The 22,579-nt window shown below is 41.1% G+C and overlaps 1 protein-coding gene across 1 annotated transcript; it reads left to right on the forward strand.

Moving 5' to 3' along the window:
* The first annotated feature begins 1,831 nt into the window (after window positions 1–1,831).
* Window positions 1,832–21,519, forward strand: LOC124620230 (odorant receptor 2a-like). Its single transcript, XM_047146898.1, has 3 exons — window positions 1,832–1,957; window positions 4,080–4,235; window positions 21,463–21,519. The coding sequence occupies exons 1-3, from the start codon at window positions 1,844–1,846 to the stop codon at window positions 21,517–21,519; spliced, it is 327 nt and encodes a 108-aa protein (XP_047002854.1). The 5' UTR covers window positions 1,832–1,843.
* Window positions 21,520–22,579: the final 1,060 nt, after the last annotated feature.

Genomic DNA, 22,579 nt, shown 5'->3' on the forward strand with positions numbered 1-22,579 from the left:
CGGCCAAGAAAGTCAGTAGTAGACTTTTAAGATCAAACTATTTATGATCTCCTTTAGCCGATTTGCAAACAAAACCACAATTGTTACATATGCACTGAAAATGCTTTAAATAACGCAAAACGCGTCTGGTCGAAATGAGACCACATACAGCCGCAAAAGACGGCATAATTCATGTTATACCTTTTGACGTTCGTACTGCCCTTCTTTTGATGCGTTCAGCATCTTCTGTTTTTCCTCTATGGATTGTGTCACATTTTTGACATTATGCTAAGATGAAACACACAAGTGATTTGTAAGCAGGCTCCATTGTAGACTGACTACCTTATCCTAGTGTGCCGTCAGAGAGAGCTGTGACTTTCTTTATTCGCAAATGTGCCTATGTGATCATTTCATGTATGATAAATTGTTCCACGCGGTTATTTTGAAGTTGATTGAATATATTCATGATTTACTGACATTGTAAACATAGAATATTATTTTTTAGATTTGTGACGAGTACAGTTTCAAATTTCTTAATATCTGAAACAAAATGCCATTTTTTGCACCACTCTGAAATCTAGTCAAGAACTGACAGGTGGTAGTGGTTAGTGTTTAACGTTCCGTCGACATCGAGGTCATTAAGACGGATCTCATGCTCAGGTTAGGGAAGGGTTGGGAAGGAAATCGGCCGTGCCCTTTCAAAGGAAACATCCTGGCATTTGCCTGAAGCGATTTAGGGAAATCACGGAACACCTAAATCAGGATGGGTGGAGACGGGATTGAGCCGTCGTCCTCCCGAATGCGAGTCCAGTGTGCTAAACACTGCGCCACCTCGCTCGGTCAAGAACTGACAGGATACATGTGCCATTTCTTCAGAGAAGTTAGTACTTCATTATAGATGTTAGTACTTCATTATAGGTCACTTTGGGTGCTTTCTTCTGCAACTATTAGCATCTCTGAGCGTAAGCAACATACTTTAAGAAGTAAGAACCTTAAACAGTCATTATTACCTACCATAATTGACTGAATTCTCGTTACTTGAAAACAATGGCACAAAACTGAGTAAAACTGCGTCCCAAGAAGGTAGAGACAGGGGAGAATGAACAATTAAATGAAATTGCACAACCAAAAAGTAACTTAATTACATGATTGCCTTTTACGTGATTCATTGCTAATCTTTACAGATATCCACGGTCGTGACCGTTTTTAACCAGCTGAGTTGCTGCCATTAATGAAAGTCATATCTTCAAGACACAGAGCAGCAGGTGATGTATCTTTACAGTGCCCAGGATGACTCTGGCTAGGTGGCAGATAATAATTTCAGGGAAAAGCTATATGGTTCAACTTCAGGGATCTACCAACGAGAAATCATTAAAATGGCTGACAGAAAGCCAGCGTTATGTCCCTACCTCCTGCTCTGCGTAGGTTACGTCTGTAGTTTACGGTTTGGCTGTTGCGATAGTGGGAAAGACCTCAACATATTGAGTGCCTGATACTAAACGTTGCTTTACGTAAACCTTCATATTTCTGAATGATGTTTTCAGAAATGAATCCTACCAACAATACAGGCAACCTGAGACACAAAACACTGATTTGTAACTTCTAGTACCTTTTCCACAGTCGTATCTTCAAAAAAGTATCACGTGCCTGACTCAAGATTACGTTTATACTTCGCAACATGGTAGCATTGATATTCTACTTATTTTGAGTGTAAGTAAAGGCGGTTGCAGTAATGAGCATGTAATTCTCAGATTAACTAACACGTATCTCGGTGACCCATTAACGGTTTGTAAAGTGATTTGAAACTCGTTTCCGCATGTTTATGATTATGTATTTCGTCATAGCATTATTATTCGTTTGACAGATGTTTCAGGGAGTCGTATCTCCAGCGACGGTTGTGAAGAGGATGATGTCTTTCCTGGCCTACATGACTCACAATGCTCTCTTCTGCTTCCTCGGACAGTCGATCACTGATCAGGTATGTAGACGCACTCCTCTCCACACGTGTCATGATAACAGTGTAGTTTATTATTTTCAATCTTCAATTCTTCATAGTTGTAAAACACACAGAATCCCCCATCCTGTTTTTATTAACATTTCCATGGGGGGAGAGGCGTAAATTCATGATCAGATTTACCCGCATTCATCTTTTGCATCAGGTTTTGTGCAGAGACAGCTGGCACGCCGGTGCAAACAGCTCTTATTCTTTAAAAAAAACAGAGGTTTATAATTTTCTTTGCTGCTTTTTTCACTGCTATTTTGATAAATAAATGTAGCTGGTGTTAATTTCATCAAATAAGTTAGGCAGCACTAGGAATTACATTAAATTCAATACTTTATTCTATCACACAACTCTTTTGTCTCCGCACTTTTACATCTTCTGCAGCATACAGCTTTCTTTATCATCGTAGTGTCCTGAGGTACAAGTGGATAAGACACGAAAATTTATGTGTGTGCCATATAGGGTGCCCCTCTGTCTGTTACAACGTACCGATAGCAATGAAACTTTATGCAACACTTTCAAATACTAACGTGATTAAAGTCTCACGTTCACAGTTAAATGTGTAAACACTTTGAGTCAGCTAATTTAGGTGTTTGCTATGTAACCTTACAATCTAAAAACAGCCGATGGAGGACACAGAAGAATGGACTTGCACAGGGCAGTGTTTTGGCTCCAATATTATTTAACATCTATACCAATGATCTTCCCATCAGCCACCAGACACGAATGTTCATATATGCTGATGATGCAGCAGTGGCCACACAGGATAAAACCTTTGAACAAGTGGAGGAGAATCTCACAGGAGCCTTAACAGAACTTGCTACCTATTACGACGGCAATAATCTCAAACCAAACCCCAGTAAATCACAAGTATCCGCCTTCCATCTTAGGAGCAAACAAGCCAAACGGAAACTCCGAGTCATGTGGCAAGGGGAAGAGCTGAAACATACAAACGGCCCAAAATACCTGGGAGTAACATTGGACAGAGCACTTACTTTTAAGCAGCACTGTCACAACACTAAAAAAAAGGTCTGTGCCAGGAACAACATACTGCGGAAGCTAACAGGTTCATCGTGGGGAGCTCAACCACATGTTTTGCGCACCACAGGTCTGGTGCTGAGTATCTCAGCTGCGGAATATGCGGCGCCAGTTTGGAGGAACTCTGCCCACGCTAAGCAAGTTGACGTCGCCGTAAACGAAACTGTACGTATTGCCACAGGATGCCTCAAACCAACTCCCACAGACATCATTTACCCCATCATAGGCATAGCACCACCCACTATCCGCAGACAAGTAGCCGCCGAGATCGAAAGATCAAAACAAAAGAATGATCCTCGACACCCGATGTATATGCACCGAAAACAACGTGTCCGGCTGAAATCCCGCAGGAGTTTCATTGAAACTACTGAAGAGCTCGCCACCAAGCCCGTCGCAAGGCGGCTATCTCTCTGGGAAGAAATGGTGCCACACTCCACAATGGAACTACTTGAGGAGGGATCTGCAGGATTTCAACTACCTTTTACAACTTGGAGGTCATTAAACCGGCTGCGCACTGGAGTAACTGGGTGCAAATTAAACCTATTTAAATGGGGTTACAGTGATAGCGATAGGTGTGAATGCGGAGCAATACAGGACTTGGACCACCTACTGATCTGCCCAGACATGTCTATGACATGCACTAAAGATGATATTTTGAAAGTCAATGACAAAGCAATCTACGTTGCTAATTACTGGGAAGGGAAGATATAATTGGTGCATCCGGACACGGAAGAAAAAGAAAAGGTGTTTGCTCGAGCTGCTGAAATAACAATATATGTCACACACATAGCCCGGGAACAGTTTACTCGGGCAACGTACCAGCTCAGCTTACTGACATATTATCAGTACGATAACTTAATTAGTGTTGAACCGCAAAATTCCCATGAGGCTGAAACCGGCATACCGGGGTTGGTGCATGTGTGATGAACAGCCCTCAGCTTCCCTGGGTTTTTGGTGATAAAATGCATGTACTTGAGAAAATGAGGCAATGAGCCGAATACCGAAATGGCTTTTAAAGCTGAGTGACAGTGTGAATGTGGGTGTGTGCGTCGTGTTGCAGAGCGAGCGCCTGCTGCACTCGGCGTTCAGCTGTGGCTGGTCGGACGCCGACCCGCCGTTCAAGAGGTCGCTCACCATCATCATGCTGCGGACGTCACGGCCGCTGGTCATACGCTTGGGCAAGTTTTTCACGCTGTCCAGGAACACGTACATGCAGGTAAACGTTGCAAGAGCCAAGACTCGAATATACGTCCGCCTCGGTAGCTGCGTGATCTGTGCGGCGGATCGCTACCCGAAGGGGTTGGGCTTCGACTCCCGCCGGATCTGAGATCTTTCCAGGATGGGGACTGTGTGTTATGTTGTCCTCATATTCGTACCGTCACAAATGACATTCACATACTTAGATGGCTGTGTGGGCACTTGCCGAAAGCCACTAAAAGTATTAAAAAAAGACTCGAATGTGGGGTCTAGTTTACACCTGAGCTTCATTCTCCGATAAATGTAGAGCAAATAATTTTCAACAGAGGAATAGGCAACAACAGACTACCGCTCAACAGCATAAAATTAGTATGAAGTATGCTGGAAAGTCATACATCGTTCATTGTGCGTAGAGTAAAAGATATTAGTCCGTCGATGCCACTGCCTCATCATGGACCATGGATACTGTGAGGTTTTTGTGTATTTCTTCGTTTGCAACGGAGAAAATATATAAACGAATACAGTTACAATGCACGATGCTAGAGGCAAAGTCTCAGTAAACATGGCCTCTAAAATTCATACCTCAGCAGCTATGAGCACTTTCTCATATTCGATACTGTGAAACAAATACTTTATTGCATGCCCTCTGCCGGCCGGTGTGGCCGAGCGGTTCTAGGCGCTTCAGTCTGGAACCGCGTGACCGCTACGGTCGCAGGTTCGAATCCTGCCTCGGGCATGGATGTGTGTGATGTCCTTAGGTCAGTTAGGTTTAAGTAGTTCTAAGTTCTGGCGGACTGATGACCTCAGATGTTAAGTCCCATAGTGCTCAGAGACATTTGAACCTTTTTTTTTTTTTTTTTTTTTTTTGCATGCTCTTTGCTCTCCTTAGTTTGGGAGGAGTTAGTATGGACCAAGGCAGAAAGTTCTGGTTAGGCAGGTGTAGGGTAGTAGCAAAGAGTATAGGATTACTGTGAACATCTCGGGGATACGAGGTTTTCTCATCAGAATCTATAGCAAACCAACATCGACAGCAATATTTCATGTAGACATGCCGTCTTCGTAAGCAGAAAATCAAGAGACAAAGAGAATATATGTGGATATATTCAGTACGTACATGGAGATAGAAATCTAACTGACATTGGTATTGGAATGCGGTTGTAGAGGAAGGAATAGAGGAAAGGATTAAGGGAGAATATGAGATTGGTACTAGGAATGAGAGAGGAGAAAGACTAACTTCGTTCTGCAATAAATTACAGATGGTAAGAGCGAACACTCGGTTCAAGAATAACAAGAGATGGATATATACGTTGAAAAGGCCGGGAGATACAGGAAGATTTTAATCAGAATACACCATGGTCACGCACACATTCCGAAGTTAGATATTGGACTAAAAGGCGTACCCAGGGGCAGATATAAAGGTGTACCCAGCGATAGACATAGACTCAGTTCACAATTAGGGAATGATGAAGAGTACGCTGAAGTTTAAGAGACTAGTCAGGAAGAATCAGTGCGCAAAGAAATACTAAGCAATAAAGAGATATGCTTGAAGTTCTCTGAGGCTATAGATATTGCGATGATGAATAGCTCAAGAGTCATTTCGGTTCAAGAGGAGGTACAACGAAGGTAATTGTGAAGAAGCCGTGGATAAAAGAAGAAATACTCCAGTTACTTGACGAAATGAAACAAATAAGAAGTACAGCGAAGCCGAAACGAAATGGTGGCATAAGAAATGTGAAGAATTCGAAAAAGGAATGATTGTCGTAAGGACTGACTTACCATATAGAAAGTCAAAACACCTTCGATGCAATTAAAAGAACGGTCGGTAACATTAAGATTGAAATGGGAATTGCACTGTTAAATCCAATGGAGAGGGCGAATAAATGGAAAGAACACGTTGGGAGGGGGGGGGGGGGGGGAGGGGGCATCTACACTCCTGGAAATTGAAATAAGAACACCGTGAATTCATTGTCCCAGGAAGGGGAAACTTTATTGACACATTCCTGGGGTCAGTTACATCACATGATCACACTGACAGAACCACAGGCACATAGACATAGGCAGCAGAGCATGCACAATGTCGGCACTAGTACAGTGTATATCCACCTTTCGCAGCAATGCAGGCTGCTATTCTCCCACGGAGACGATCGTAGAGATGCTGGATGTAGTCCTGTGGAACGGCTTGCCATGCCATTTCCACCTGGCGCCTCAGTTGGACCAGCGTTCGTGCTGGACGTGAAGACCGCGTGAGACGACGCTTCATCCAGTCCCAAACATGCTCAATGGGGGACAGATCCAGAGATCTTGCTGGCCAGGGTAGTTGACTTACACCTTCTAGAGCACGTTGGGTGGCACGGGATACATGCGGACGTGCATTGTCCTGTTGGAACAGCAAGTTCCCTTGCCGGTCTAGGAATGGTAGAACGATGGGTTCGATGACGGTTTGGATGTACCGTGCACTATTCAGAGTCCCCTCGACGATGACCAGCGGTGTACGGCCAGTGTAGGAGATCGCTCCCCACACCATGATGCCGGGTGTTGGCCCTGTGTGCCTCGGTCGTATGCAGTCCTGATTGTGGCGCTCACCTGCACGGCGCCAAACACGCATACGTCCATCATTGGCACCAAGGCAGAAGCGACTCTCATCGCTGAAGACGACACGTCTCCATTCGCCCCTCCATTCACACCTGTCGCGACACCACTGGAGGCGGGCTGCACGATGTTGGGGCGTGAACGGAAGACGGCCTAACGTTGTGCGGGACCGTAGCCCAGCTTCATGGAGACGGTTGCGAATGGTCCTCGCCGATACCCCAGGAGCAACAGCGTCCCTAATTTGCTGGGAAGTGGCGGTGCGGTCCCCTACGGCACTGCGTAGGATCCTACGGTCTTGGCATGCATCCGTGCGTCGCTGCGGTCCGGTCCCAGGTCGACGGGCACGTGCACCTTCCGCCGACCACTGGCGACAACATCGATGTACTGTGGAGACCTCACGCCCCACGTGTTGAGCAATTCGGCGGTACGTCCACCCGGCCTCCCGCATGCCCACTATACGCCCTCGCTCAAAGTCCGTCAACAGCACACACGGTTCACGTCCACGCTGTCGCGGCATGCTACCAGTGTTAAAGACTGCGATGGAGCTCCGTATGCCACTGCAAACTGGCTAACACTGACGGCGGCGGTGCACAAATGCTGCGCAGCTAGTGCCATTCGACGGCCAACACCGCGGTTCCTGGTGTGTCCGCTGTGCCGTGCGTGTGATCATTGCTTGTACAGCCCTCTCGCAGTGTCCGGAGCAAGTATGGTGGGTCTGACACACCGGTGTCAATGTGTTCTTTTTTCCATTTCCAGGAGTGTATAATGGGGAGAACTTACCTGATGACGTAATAGAAAAAGAAACAGGTGTCGAAAGGGAAGTGATAAGGGATCCAATGTCATAATGCGAATTTAGAAGTGCTTCGGAAGACTTAAAATGAAATAAGGCAGATAGGATAGATAATATTTTATCGGAATTTCTAAAATCGTTAGGGGGACAGGCAACAAACTGATTATTCACGTTGGTGTGTGGAATATGTGACGCTGTTGATTTACCACCAAACTTGGAGAAAAACATCATCACACAATTCTCGACACTGCAAGATCCGATAAGTGCGATAATTATCCCACAATCAGCTTCATATCTCATGCATCCAAGTTGCTCACAAGAGTAATATACAGAAGAATGGAAAAGAAAATTGAGCATGTGTTAGATGACGATCAATTTGGCTTTAGGAAAGGCAGTTCTGACGTTGCGGTGGATAATGGAAGCGAGACTAAACAAAATTCAAGGCAGATGTTCATGGAGTTAGGACAGCAACCAGCCACAAATTTACTTTGAGCTCCTTTATTCAAAGGAAACCGTTACCGGTTTCGAATCGTTGTGATTCATCCTCAGACGGTTTACACGCTTTCTTTATGACATTTGGTTTGTTTTTATAGATTAATTGTCGTGAATCGTCGGTTTCGAGTGTTTGAACATTCGTCCTACCGATGTAAATGCATTCCCACTGCATCCTCGTTGTTGCACACGTAAATAGTTCTCACTGTACACTTAAGATTTGTCGCTGAGATCATTTCAACCACGCACTGAAATTATCTCAGCAACTACGACTATAAATATAAGTTTGAGGTTTTCCTGGTTGGTATATTAAGCAGAAGTTCACGTGCACAAGACATAAGTCTCAGTATTCTAAAGTTAATTTCTCGTCTTAAACATGAAAAATAATATCGCCACTTGCCACGCGGCTTTCTCAGCATTGTGGGCGGCAAACAAACAGTAACTTCCGTGAAATCTAAGTGACAACCCAACCCCCCTCCCCCCCCCCCCCTCCCGCTGAACAAACAGCAAGTAGGATCATTTCCTTTCATTGAGCACAAAGAATAATGTGGATTTGCAGACTGGAAATAGTGGTCAGTATAATCTCCATCACCTTCTGGCTGACCGCAAAAACAGTTTTCAGGCTCTTGTAAACGGAGAAGGTAGGTGCAAAATACACACAAATAATTTAAGGGTACCTTCAAAACGACTTAACGAAGCAACAACCGTTTTGATTATTCACCAGCAACCCCGTAATAGGATTTGTCGACCTGAAGAAAGCGTTTACAAATGTCAAATGTTGCAAAATGTTCGAAATTATGGGAAAATAGGGGTAAGGTATAGAGAAAGACGGGTAATATACAACATGTGCAAGAACCATGAGGGGACAGTAAGAGTAGAAAACCAAGAACGAAATACGTCGATTAAAAAAGTTGTAAGACAGGGAAGTAGTCTTTGGCCAGTGCTTTAGAATCTATACATCGAAGAAGCAATGACGGAAATAAAAGAAAGGTGCAAGAGTGCGATTAAAACTACAGGTACTAGAATATCAATGACAATATTCGTTGATGACATTGCCATCTTCAGTGAAACTGAAGCAGATTTATAGGACCTGCTGGGTGGAATGAACAGCATATTGAGTACAGAAATTGGTGTGAGAGTAAATCGAAGAAACACGAATGTAATGAGAAGTAGCAGAAATTAGAACAGCGAGGATCTTAACATCATAACTGGTGATCACAAAGTACATGACACCTTAAGGAATTCGGCTACCTACGCCACGAAATAATCCTTGATGGTCGAAGCAAGTAGGACATAAGAAACAAGCAAGCATTGAGAAAAAGGGCATTCCTGACCAAGGGAAGTCTGCTTGTTTCGAACTTAGGTCTTAATTTGAGGAAGAAGTTTCTGCGAATGTATGTTTGGAGCACAGCACTGTATGGTAGTGAGACGTGGGCTTTGGGATAACTGGAACAGAAGAAAATCGAAGCATTTGAGATGTGGTGCTACAGAAGAATGCTGAAACTGAGCTGGACCATTAAGGTAAGGAATGAGGATGTTCTCTGCAGACTTCACGAGGAAAAGAATACATGGAAAATATTGACAAAGAGAAGAGAGGATGAGAGGACGTCTGTTAGACATCAGGGAATAACTCCTCTGGTACTAGAGGGGGCTGCTAAGGAAGACAGAAACCGGAATACATCCAGCAAGTAACTGAGGACGTAGGTTGCAAGTGTTCCTGTGAGACGAATAGATTGTCACAGGAGAGGAAATCGTGGAGAGCTGAATCAAACCTGTCAAAAGACTAATGAGTAAAAAAAGAAGTATGGACCAAAACAACAACAAAAACCATCCAGAAAACAGTGATTCAAAGATGCGTACCTTAAATGTTATGAAGACTTGTTCATCTTCGCTACTGGCAAACACATCTGTTCTGATGAACAAGTCTTAATAACTCTGAAGGTATTCAGTCTTGAGCCCATGTTACTGGACACTTCTTTCTTGTTTTTGTCCATACTATGTCCACCCAAAATATGGAAAGCAAAGAGCATGAACAGTAAGAAATTTTTATCACGGTATAGTAGACGAAGAAGTGGTCGTGGCTCTTCCGATATGCACTTTAGAGCCTTTGCTTACTGGAATTTTCAGCTATTAATTTTTTCTATTAATTATGATACACTCTGTATATGTGGATACTGTCAGTACCCACTACTTATGTAATTCTAGGATCAAGGCTAATGCCATCTGGAAGTTGTTCGTATATTTCCTGTGTATACTGCCATCAGGTACCTGTGGTCTCTCGTGTCTCGTTAGAGAATAACAATGTAATTATGAGTTATCTAGTTTGTTATACTGAGGAGCCCTCGAGATCTAAGAATTTTTCCTATCAACCGATCCCTTTGTTTAGATAGGTTGTGCCACAATTTCGTCTTCTTACCAACTCTAGTCAGTACCCTCTGATTAGTTATGCGATCTACACAGCAAACCTTCACCATTCTTCTGTATCGCCATATTTCAGACGCTTTTATCGCTTCTTGTCTGGAATGCACACCGTCTATGTTTCACGTCGGTACAGTGGCCAGATATATATGTTCAGAAAATAAACCCTTCAGTATAGTGTCGTTATATCTCTTTCCCACTGTATTAAATAAAATATATGAGGTGCATGTTGTCAGCTCTACATTAGTAAACCTATCCATAAAGCTGTGTATTACTGTTAACGCGCAAATAAACTACTGGAGAAGCAAACCCGAGGGTGAACAGATCAAGACTAAGGGCGATAACTGAAAACTGAATTACCGTTGTCAACAGCGATTACCGTGAGAGTATAAGACTAGTTCCAAAATGGCACACAGTGCATACCGTCAACATTTGCACTTTATAGTAGAAATTTTCATTGAAGTTCATACACTGAGATAAATGGGAACATGAAGTCGACTAAAACACAATTACTCTTTAACGAGTTATTGGAGATCATGGGTCCCCTAACCAAAAGTATCAGAAATACCTGAGCAATCCCTGAAATTTTTAGTCGATATAATAGACTTGACTCCACTCTGCATACATTAAAATAATGGTCGACACTTTAGAATCCATTGAGGAAGATGGTGTTTTCTATTTTTTGTGTAACCTCATTTATGACATCGACCGCCGAATATGGTTTGTTTGTTGATGCCCTCGTAAGCGACATATTTTTCTCTTTGAGAAAATTGTCATAAGATCAGCTCTAATAAAACTGATAACTTCTAACGCCCTACCATTTGATCTTAAGCATAATCCTACTACATGAAGGAAATAAAAGCTTCAAATTACAAGCACTCCAAAATACCAATAATAACTTTCCATTTTGGGGTGAGAAACTGCAGCTTTGCTGAAAACCACATTTTTTATATTATGGCAGTATGATTCCATTATTAAAATGTTTGTCATAATTTCATGTATTTCTCTGCACATCTTATCTTCTTCTCCTAGATTAATACACATTTCTTTATTTGCAGATAATAAATACGTCATACACTATATTCAACATGTTGCTGAGCTTACAATAAAGGATACACGCACTGGAGAGTTCGAAGCCACGACTACCTAGGAACTTCAGTCGAACTTTGTTTTCATCACAACCTCTGTCGAAAATGTCACAGACAGATGTATATAAAATACGAACTCATTATTCACAATGTCACTAATTTAACAGGATTAATTAGTCGATATCGTCGTCGGAAACCGCGTATTTCCACAAGTTAGGAGGCAAATTCACACCAAGCGATTTTGCTCAAGGGAAGAAAATGCGAGAAACGCTTTCACTTACACACACAGTCATACGAAACACATAAGACAGCGAGAGAAAAAAATAATACTGACTAGTTTTTACTGGCATATTGTGATACTGTTTTTCTAATTCCAAGTTGATGAACAATTCTACAAACGTTTTATCATCTCTTAATGCTTGATACAGACAGAGTATATTTGTCCCAGTACTTTCTTGTGTGCTGTAGTGATAACGTCCCCATTATCCGACAGCATGGTGTCAACGCTCATTTGATTACTGACCGTTTCCAAAACTCAAGGAATTTTAGCAAATAAACAGATGACAATGCCACTGTAACAAGTAACATCATTTGCTGAACGTTTCGACATCTTCCGACAAACTTTTTGATCATTCTAGTCATAATGTTGCATTTAATGGGAACAAAGCATTACCTGAGACACAGATTATCACACCGCGTGTTTTTCAACAGTGTCAATGAACGCAACATCAAAACTTATCGAAGGAACAAGTGTTACACAAACTTCAAACAAGGTGAAGAAAGATGGAGTACTGACAAACGAATAAAGCAGTCACGAACTCTTGCACCAATAGTTCAGCATCAAACAATGATATTCTAAGAAAAAGGAATTTGGGATTTACCAGAGAGTCATTCAACAATCGACGACAGTTTCAACGTCGAGGAATTCTTCAGTTTATTAGCAAGTCGGGGTGCGACTGTACAAGGAGAGCTAGTCTTTCTTCCTAGTCCAAAAAAATGAGAAAAGAAAATATCTGAAAAGTTACACATGAACAAATATCACATAGCACTTTTCTAGTACGTTTGTTAGTAACAGTCATTGCCAAAGGATGTGGCTGCGTGACCCATGGTATCAAGCCAGCGGGAAACGTTATACATTCCGCTGACATTACTACAACCGTTTGGATGAACTGAATAATAATGACACTGAAAAAGATGTATAACCCACGTTCTGTACAATGTTTAATTTTAGAGGACCTGTCCAAGTGTAATTAGCCCACATTTTCATATATAAAAGTAAAAATAAGTGCTTTAATGCAGCACAATAAGTTGCATCAAAGCGACGGGACTAAGAGATTACACGAGTAGTTTATCTATATCACATCATTTGATACTACAACATTGCAACCAACGTTACTAGTACAATTTTAAAGGGAACTGAAGTTCTGGGTGGAACTTTAAGCTGGGTTTTTGCGTTTTATTTTGGTGAAGATCAACGATGATGATTAACTACATCCGGTTTTACATGTGTTGTAGGGAAACTGGTGTTCTTTCTTTATTTTAATTGTTCCAGAAATTTAGTAATCCTCTTAGGTTCTATCTAAAATAGAATGTCTGGCGAACATAGCGAAAATAAAGAATGCAAAGGGAAGATTGCTAATTATGAAATAAAATAAGTAAGATCACAAACGATTTTTCCGGTATATAAGTTTGCTGAAACGACAATAATGTAGAAGGTAGAATGAAAAAACCTAAAAATCTGTTGTTATGACATTTATACTTGATGTGTGTTTATGTATTGACACAGAGTGTGTTGAGTTTTGATTCACTATTTGAGTAAATACTTGCTCAAATTCTATAAATAAAAATTTAGAATAAGAGAGCTAAATTAAAATAATGAATACATACTCATGACTATACCAAGAAAAGCTTTTTACACCTTTGAGGAAGTAAAGCCAACTTCCAACTACAGTCAACCTAGTAGCCTAAGGATTTTCACCTTTATCCATAAAAAAAATTTGTATTTGTAAAACAACAAGTAAAACTGAATTCCCAAGGAATGAAAAAAGTGTGGCACATTATAATTTCTAATTTTCCCGCGCCGGTGAGGATTCATATAAAAACAGATCCAAAGTTCTAGGAGTATATAATTCGATCAATGCTTAAATTTTAGGTAACATAAAACCTTCGTTTCTAAGGTTCAGTTGCCAAAAATATTGTAGAACGCAGTGTTTCCTTTAAATGAAAGATCACCAAAAAAACTTTTTTTTCGTTCTGCTGTATGCTTTGTTTAGTAACCATAGCAAAATTAGTGAATGGTCTACTTGTTCGATTGTAACTGCCAAGAAGGATCAACAAGGAATGCAGTGCGAGCCAGTAGGGTACATCTGCAATATTTCCAGAAATAGCATCTGAAGATGGAATACTGAACAATATAAAATTTTCAGGAATATGTCATGGGACACAACAGAGGAACGTCAGGGGTTTTAACACATGTAGTGTATGTGGTCTACAGCATGAAACACAAGTAAACGCCACTATCAGAGACGAAACTGTGAGAGCACTCTTACAGAACCATGAAATGGGTTAATTAGAGACGACTCAAATTCAGTCTGAAGAAATACGTCTGCTGTAATAGAGAGAAAGAGAGTTACTAATGCTGCATTTTACGGAATTTGTCAGTGTGTCACTTGAATGAGATATCATCAAACACTGTACTGATATCAGTTAGACAGTCGATCTAACATGGGCAACACATTTTGACGACCCCACAGGTGATGTCAGCCAGATTACGTGTAGCCATTGCATGGGACTGGCCGTCACCAATCTCATACTGCAGTGCGCTTTTTATCGTATGAGAGTCTACTTCGATTTGTGGCGCTGTAGTAGGCAACCATCAAAGTGTTAATGTCAATGATCATCTTCACCACTAGACAACAGCGGACAGATTGGCTATAGCGCATCAGCACACACATGACTTCGAACACCGTATTGGACTCTACAGGAACGACAGAAGAAAGGAGTTCATGTCATAAAGCGCCATCAAGACCAAACAACGTCGTTGACTATCAGTTGCTCATGAGTGTATGCACAGTTTGTATTTCATTTGTCAGAATGGATTCGTCTCCATAGTAGCTACAAGTTTTCGACTTTTTCACATTGTTATTTTACACATTCAGGCATTTACTTAGTGCTCCTCCGTCTATATTTAAAGTTAGTTCTAAACTTCGAAGTAACAGGAGATTGCTAGAGAGTTATGGCAGCACAAATGTCTGTTATATGTTCTGATGCTATTTACATAATGTTCTAAGCTCTCCATTGTTGGTATCTAATAACAAGAAGAAAGTTTTACTCAATAGGTTGTATATTTAGTTTCTTTCATCTGCTTATCTCTAACTGCGTTGAATTATATTCCCATTGAATAAATCAGACACAGATCCCTAGCTGTAATCACCCCTTTCCTTCCATATGTTAACGAATGGTTTTTCTAGAAATTGAAACTTTTGGTTCATTCTAGGTAAACTATTTTTTACATTAGATGAAAATTGTGAAAAACGCAGAGACACCTTTAGAAGTGTTGGAACACAGTACTAAAAAATTTCATTCTTCTGTACTGTTCTCACGTGAGGTTTACTGTAAAAATTAGAGAATTTTCAGTCATTAGAGAACAATTGAGGAGTTGTTGTTACTTGGGTATTTTGGTGAGAGCTGGACCAGCCTGCACTGTTAGCAGATTTCTCTTGACATAATTCCCCCCACCCCTTTGACATCGTTGAGCATTTACAGTTTCCCCAACCTATCCCCTCTTAATTACTTTCACTGGGCTTTCCTCACGCTTGCTCCTCCATCACTTCATAATCCAAGGTGATGTCAAAGGGTTTACTTCGTATCTCCTTTCATCCGGTCTCCTTCATCCCCAGAATAGTCTAAGCACGGACAAAGGATTTAGATGCTCACATTTGTGTGAACGCACACTGCTGCCACCATCAGGGGAGGTGGTTTCAGTATGTAACGTTCAGCAGTTCGTCTATGTAGTTAGTTCACTTCAGTATATAGGTTTTCAGCACTGCTTGTAACTTCACTGGCAAGGCGTCTAAACGTATTAATGTTGGCTTAGCACCTGACTTAGACTTCAGAAATATAGTAGCTGCAGGTAAAGCTTTGTGAGGTATGAAGGTGCAAGTCAGTAGCACAGGATATGCAAACAATTCCCATGAGTGCGAACTCCAGCAGAATTCCTGGATATCACATCTTTAAAATTTTTGAGCACTCAACAATGGTTGATGAGATATAGAGTATTTTCCATACTAACTTACCATTCAGGATCAGCCACTTCCTGGACATAGGGATTACCGTACGTTCTGGTTCATAAGAGAATGAGTTCTTACTTTACTTTGACGACAAGATATGCAGTGTCTTCGAAATATCCCATTAGCGCATTCGGAGGTAGACACACACTAAATGATGTAAATTCCTCTGTAGATGCTGCTTTTTATAAAAACCATCCTGCAGTTTCTAAGCCTTTCAAGTCTGATTTCGACGTGATTGTTTTTATGGTTGATGTGATTCCTACATTATGTGTGCATTCAGTTTTGACCCCATTCAGTTTGTATGTTATTTTCTAAAACAGGAATAGGAATGCATTACGCCTAAGATGAGATGTTCCTGTAGCAGCTCCACCCATTTTCAATAATTTCCCTTGTAAATACAGGAAATTGCACTTGGATTTGTTAAAGCACCTCGGTATCGAGTCACTAACTTAATGTCATTCATATTAGTACACACAGCCGAAGCAAAACGCCTGTTTGAGAAGTATTTATGGCAAATAATTCGTTCATCACATTTGACTAGATGGTTATATTGGCAATGCCATTTTGTGGTTTCAAGCCTATTATTTTTAGCCATTGGCTATTCTTTCATGTTAACATGTTGTGTTTCTACTGCAAAGTGGAGTATTGTACACTACGGATGTAGATGAGGTGTCCATATTGGTCTATGAGATTGTCTAATGTCTGGACAGTTACTGGAATGTGTATGGATTTCGGTGACATCTCAAAGATTTTGAATTCTGGGCCAGTTGTAGGGTGGCGTCAACAGACTGTTTGAATTAATCTTTTGTTGAGATACACATTCATTGCAACATTGTACTCTACACAAATTGTGTTAATCTGCAGTATCTCTATTGGCTAAGCTGATTCAAAAAATGTCTCAGCTTCTGGCGGCAAAATTTGTTCCTTTGACAAAGTTAAAGTGATGCTATTGAATCCGCCCCCTCCCCATCCAAAGATTCTTAAGTATGAACAATGGAATGGGATCAACTCTACAGTAAGCTGAAATACATCAATGGGTTGATGACAATTGTGTAAGAGGCGTATCCTCAAGGGATGCATATTTTTACCAGCAGCAGTATGGCATCCATCGTCAATATATATGCGGATGCTACACTGACAAAACCCTGCACAGCGACTCTTTTCGAAAATCAAACATATTTCTTGATGCTCTCAAACAACCTAAATTAAAACCAATCACGTACCCAATATAAAATGAGCATCATATCCATTCAAACTGTATGTAACATCACAATTTACAGCTTAGGTTCAAGGATTGTGCGCTTCACCGCGAAATTTGGCAGTTAGATGGCCCTGATGCATAATGTGCATTTTTCTGGTATTTGCTGATGATAGCCGAAGAGACAATGGTCAATTGTTTTATAGTACATTGATTTAACCTCCCACATAATATTTAGAGAAATGTTAGTGTGCTAAATCTCAGCTTCAACTGCAATTGCTTAAAGTTCAGAGAGCAACAATGTTGTCTGTTGTACGATTTAAAATATACTCCCTGACAAACAAAATGAAGAACCCAGGAGAAAATTATGATCAGACGTCAGTGTAACATCATTCACATACACATACACATCATTGGCAGGTACGTAAATGATTAGAGGTGCTATTTTCTGTGGTAGAAAGAATGGCCAACATAGTGTGTTCGTCATGTTTGGTGTTATTACCAGGCCTAGTAGGGTACCAAAGGTGTGTGGATAGTGTCAGTTCTTCAGTGATCACAGATATGCTGGGCACTCATGTGAGACATCGTTATTGGCAACTGAGTGTGTTAAAAGGAGGTCTTACTTTATTGTCATGTAGCCAATTGTTCGAATCATGCACTACTCAGTGTTGTAGGGAATTCGTATGTGACAGTGACATAGGAACGTGTGGACAAGTACACTCATCGCCAATGTTCTGGACGACCATGTCTGACCACTGCATGGAAGGGTTGTCGTACTGTGTACCAATGATATCGTAATCCCTTAACTATTGAGCCTGCCATCTGAGAACGAGAAATTACTCCTGTAACATTCTGTGTCATTCTGCACTATTGGTCAAAGACTAGCAGCAGATGGGGTAGTGAATTACTGTCTCTAGTAAAGGCTGTCAACACCACAATGGAAATGGTTAGATTTGGAGTTGTGCAGTGATGAGGAAGCTGGACCGCTGATGAATTGAGTTCAGCGATGAATCATGGTGCTGCACTACACCAAATGACCATCATCAGCTGGCACGGTGGCGATCTGAGGAGAGGTCTCATTCTTCCAAAGTTTTGGAGAGGCACACACATGTTACTCCTGGTTTCATGGTGTGAGACGCTTAAGGTGACAGCTGATTGTGACTGATGGAACTCTTATGGCACAACAGTATGTCATGGACATCCTGCCTCATCATGTGTTACCTCTCTAGTGAAAGTATCATGTTGCCATTTCCAACACAACCATGCTTGTACACATATGGTATGTATATCTATACACTGTCTGCATGATATTGAGGTTCACCCATGGCCACCAAGATCCCCAGACCTGTCGCTGATAGAAAATGTGTTGGACCTGCCCAGATGTCAAATCTGTCCCAGATACAGTATCCAGGATGTCAAGGACTAGTTACAACAGTTGTGATGCAGCTTGCCTTAGGAGAAGATGCAATGGCTTCATGGCAACCTTCATAACAGAATTAATGCTTTAATCCAAGCCTGGGTGTGAAATGCTACATTGAAAAGTGGGCTCTGCAGCCAAGTGATTTGTAAATTTGATATGATTTTGTAATCACTGTAATAACATCACACGGCTCCACAACCTTTAAAGTTTCATTTTATTTCCTCCTCTTCTTCTAGGTGCTTCAGTTTTTTCCTCAGGTAGTGTAATTATGAATCCAGTCATACAAACATACAACCTGGTATGCTGCCACAAATGGTACTTGTTGTTCAGTGAGACCTGTATGTGAGACAGTGTGCTCCTCCTCACCGTCTGCCACAGGAACAAGAAAGCATTCAGTGTCAGCACACACTACAAAAGTTATTCGGGCTTTGTGAAGAAAATTCTTAGACTAAGAACGTTTTCGCTTCTGGGGCACCCCTACATGTACCAGGTACTAGGCGGAACAATCTCTCTGGTGGCCTATCAGTTGTTGGTTGGTATAAAATGGAGTGAGACACCTAGAACCTTATGAAAAATAAGGGACATGTCCCGCAGTAACACTGCATAGTACCATCAGATGTGGTAACAGCTCTATACTTTTTGTGCTGACTTACAAACTGGATGAAGTGAAAGGGTCCAACAGTGCTCCAACTTGTTTTTGTGAGAAAAGTGTTTATCAGGACTGCATTACTCCAGGCCACATACATCAGTCGAAATGTGTTAATTCTGTCTTTCACATTCTGCAGCGTCTTGGTGTTTGTGAAATAAAATTTCTTAGTATAAAAATTCAATACCGTAATTCTTATAATACCAACGAATCTTAAACAATTGGTATTTCAGAAACCACAAGGGACCACATGAAACAAGCATCGCTGGAATTTTTTACTGTAATATTGCCCTTTTTACTAGCTACATCTCCTGGAACAGGGATACATGAATACCCTCTTTGCAACAGATCATACACATGTGCCTGAATGTCTTCAACTTTACCTAACAATAAGCTGCGGGATAATACAATCTGACAAAATGCACCTTCAGAGTTCCAAGGTCCCTTAAGGTAAGTGTACAGTTACATTTTTCCGGAAAAACTCCTATTGTGTACAGAATAATCCATGGGACATGCAGTGAGGGTCAGTAGCCCTCACTTACACACCAGTTGTCCCCTGTGGCAGATGCACATCACGAGTAGGTGCATGGGTGGTATGCCCGTAAACAATTAGTTACAGTTAAAAAGCTGTTGTAACGGAAGACACTGTTTTTTAAGAAAAAATTATTGGTCACCCAACTTAACATTCTTCTTCTTGTTACACTTCTTCAGAAGGTGAGGTGTTGGACATCTAGGGTGAACAAATACACAAATTTAGGTTCCTAGTGGAAGTGTGTACGTAAATATCATATATCCATAACGATTCCTCGCTGCCTTTCACGCACACAATCAAATCAGTGTGATCAAATAACATCATATCTTATAAGTCATCCCAATTTAATTCAAGTGTATTCAATGATAATTACACATTAGCCATTGTACTTTCTTACTCATCTTGGCGCTCTGCACGTCTCTAAATGGATTCTGTGATGAAAGGTTTGTGGAGAATTTCATGATAACGCGTCCACCATTCATGATTGCAATAAACGCGATATTCTTAAATACAAATTGTCCACATTAATCATATAATCATGTAAACATAATCAAAGTGACTATCCGCATTCTTCATCGCCTGAACCAGATTATCGGCATTATCCAGATATATGTAGAACATTCCACACCAGCAAATAGTACACGTGACAAAATTGTAACGTCACGTGGTCATAATGATCGGTTGACGTTAGTCGAATTAATGAGAGATGAAAGTGTTTTAAAACATCTAGTTTTCCAGCTGTTCATACCGGAAAAGAGGAACATTCTCCCTAGGGTTTTGTCTGAAGTATTTCTCGTGTGATTTTCCTGAAACTTGGAATGACAAATAAGGAATTCAGTTCACGTTAGGATATGTCAAAGGAGAAGGGTCAATCTGGGGTACAGACATCATAGATAAATGTCACACATTTGCCGATTTTGAGAGACACTTTCTGAATAAGTTTCGAGCTCTTGTATCCAGCAAAGACTCCGAAAGGAAGTATATAGTACCGAACCCTTTAACACCAAAAGAGGAGGTCTAATGCGTTACTTGATAAGTATTTGCGCAAAATTCAATATTGGGATACGCCCATCTCCAACAAAGATGTCATTATGTTTTTAAAATCTAAACTTCCAGTGTGCATCAGAGAAAAACTGGTAATGTACGTGAGGACGGCCAAGAGGTTTTTCTTTCATGCTTGATAACCTACACATAATACATGAGGAACAATTATAATAATGGACCGCCAGCTCCGTAACAACACGCTGCAAACGGTAGCAATGGAATGCCATACCAACCTAGCACCGGTCAGCCTAGCGTGCAGCAGTATGATAATAATTTTAATCACCGTAACGGGAAGCCTCGGAATAAATATCAGAACCAAAACAGATATAATCCCATTTACCAGACAACGCAGCAACAGTTAGGCAATTCACCATTAAATCATAAATATAATTATCAGTATAACAATAACAGGAAGAGTAATGATCGCAATGGGGGAAGGCGATGGAATAACGGACAACAACAGTATAATCAGCGATATGACTTTACTCCATCACCACAAGTGAATTCTTTTTCTCAAGCTCCGAATACGACACTTCCCCAGCAATCACATCAACAGTTCAGAACCAATGCGCAAAACAATCCGCCAAATCTTTTCAGCAAGCCAGAATAATCCAAGAAACCCAACTATCTTTTACACGTAGGCAACTCAATTACCAAACATCGTGTCAAGTGAAACGCCTTTAAGTGAATCACAATTTGTGTGGAATACTAATGCCAATATTCAACCGAATATGCCACAGAATCCTGTTGAGGTGAAAGAAAATGAAAGTTCACCTGCACTTAACCCGGAAAACTAGTAGCAGCTTCTTCGTGCCTCCTCAGGGACGCTGCGGAATAATCGAGGGCAACTTCACTATGGGACACATCAATGTAATTAGATACGAAGACGACCGTAACTTACGAGACGACCTGTTGAACGAAAATGACACATGTAACAACGAAGACCTGTGGGAAAACCAAGTCCAGGCATCAACTGCTATTCACATTTCCGATATACCTATTACTGCTATAATTGACATAGGTGCCCACATAAATGCTTTGTCTATGTGCGTATATAGGAAAGTGTGCTCTGTTACTAAAATTTCTTCACTCCCCGTTCAAGGATGTACTGTATCAGGAACTGTGGGCTCCCTGGTACAGAAAGTCAGCATACAAATACAAGCACAGATACAATTCGAATCAGGCCGTATACCGTGTACATTCTTAGTGGTTAACGACTTTTCCGTTCCATGTTTATTGGGAATGGAGTTTCTACGTAAAAATCGTGCCATTATCGATCTTGATGAAGGTAACTGTACATTAAGACTCAGCGATAGAAATTTAGTCATACATCTGATGAGCACAAATGTCAAACTCAAGGTACGCAAGGTCTCTTACAGGCAACAGTATTACAGTGGGTTTGACGAGTCAGATGACGTCGACAATGTCCCCGACTTGTTACCAACTGCCGATGAATTATGTATAAAAACCTTGTAAACAGTCAGACTAAACTTCCGGCAAAGACATGAACTTCATGCCTTGTTAGCAACATTTGTCAATATCTTTTCCAGGAAACCAGGCATCATAGCTAACTATGAATTCGACACGAAGGTGAAGCCCCTTGGTACCTTTTGTAAAATGAGCTATTCTGTTCCGCAGGTCCGTAGGGAAGCAGTTAAATAAGAGATTCGTAAGATGCTAAGATGGAAAATTATAGAATCGTCCGACTCTCCATATAGTAGTCCCTTATTGTCTATTTTCAAGCAGGATGGAAGCGTTAGACTTGTGTTAGACGCGAGAAACATCAATAAGATTATCATACCAGTTTGTACATTACCTGAAGCTATGGAGGAACAATTACAAAGATTCCAGAGTGTG

This window comes from Schistocerca americana, chromosome 6, assembly GCF_021461395.2.
Source record: "Schistocerca americana isolate TAMUIC-IGC-003095 chromosome 6, iqSchAmer2.1, whole genome shotgun sequence".
In the NCBI taxonomy this organism is placed as follows: Eukaryota; Metazoa; Arthropoda; class Insecta; order Orthoptera; family Acrididae; genus Schistocerca; species Schistocerca americana.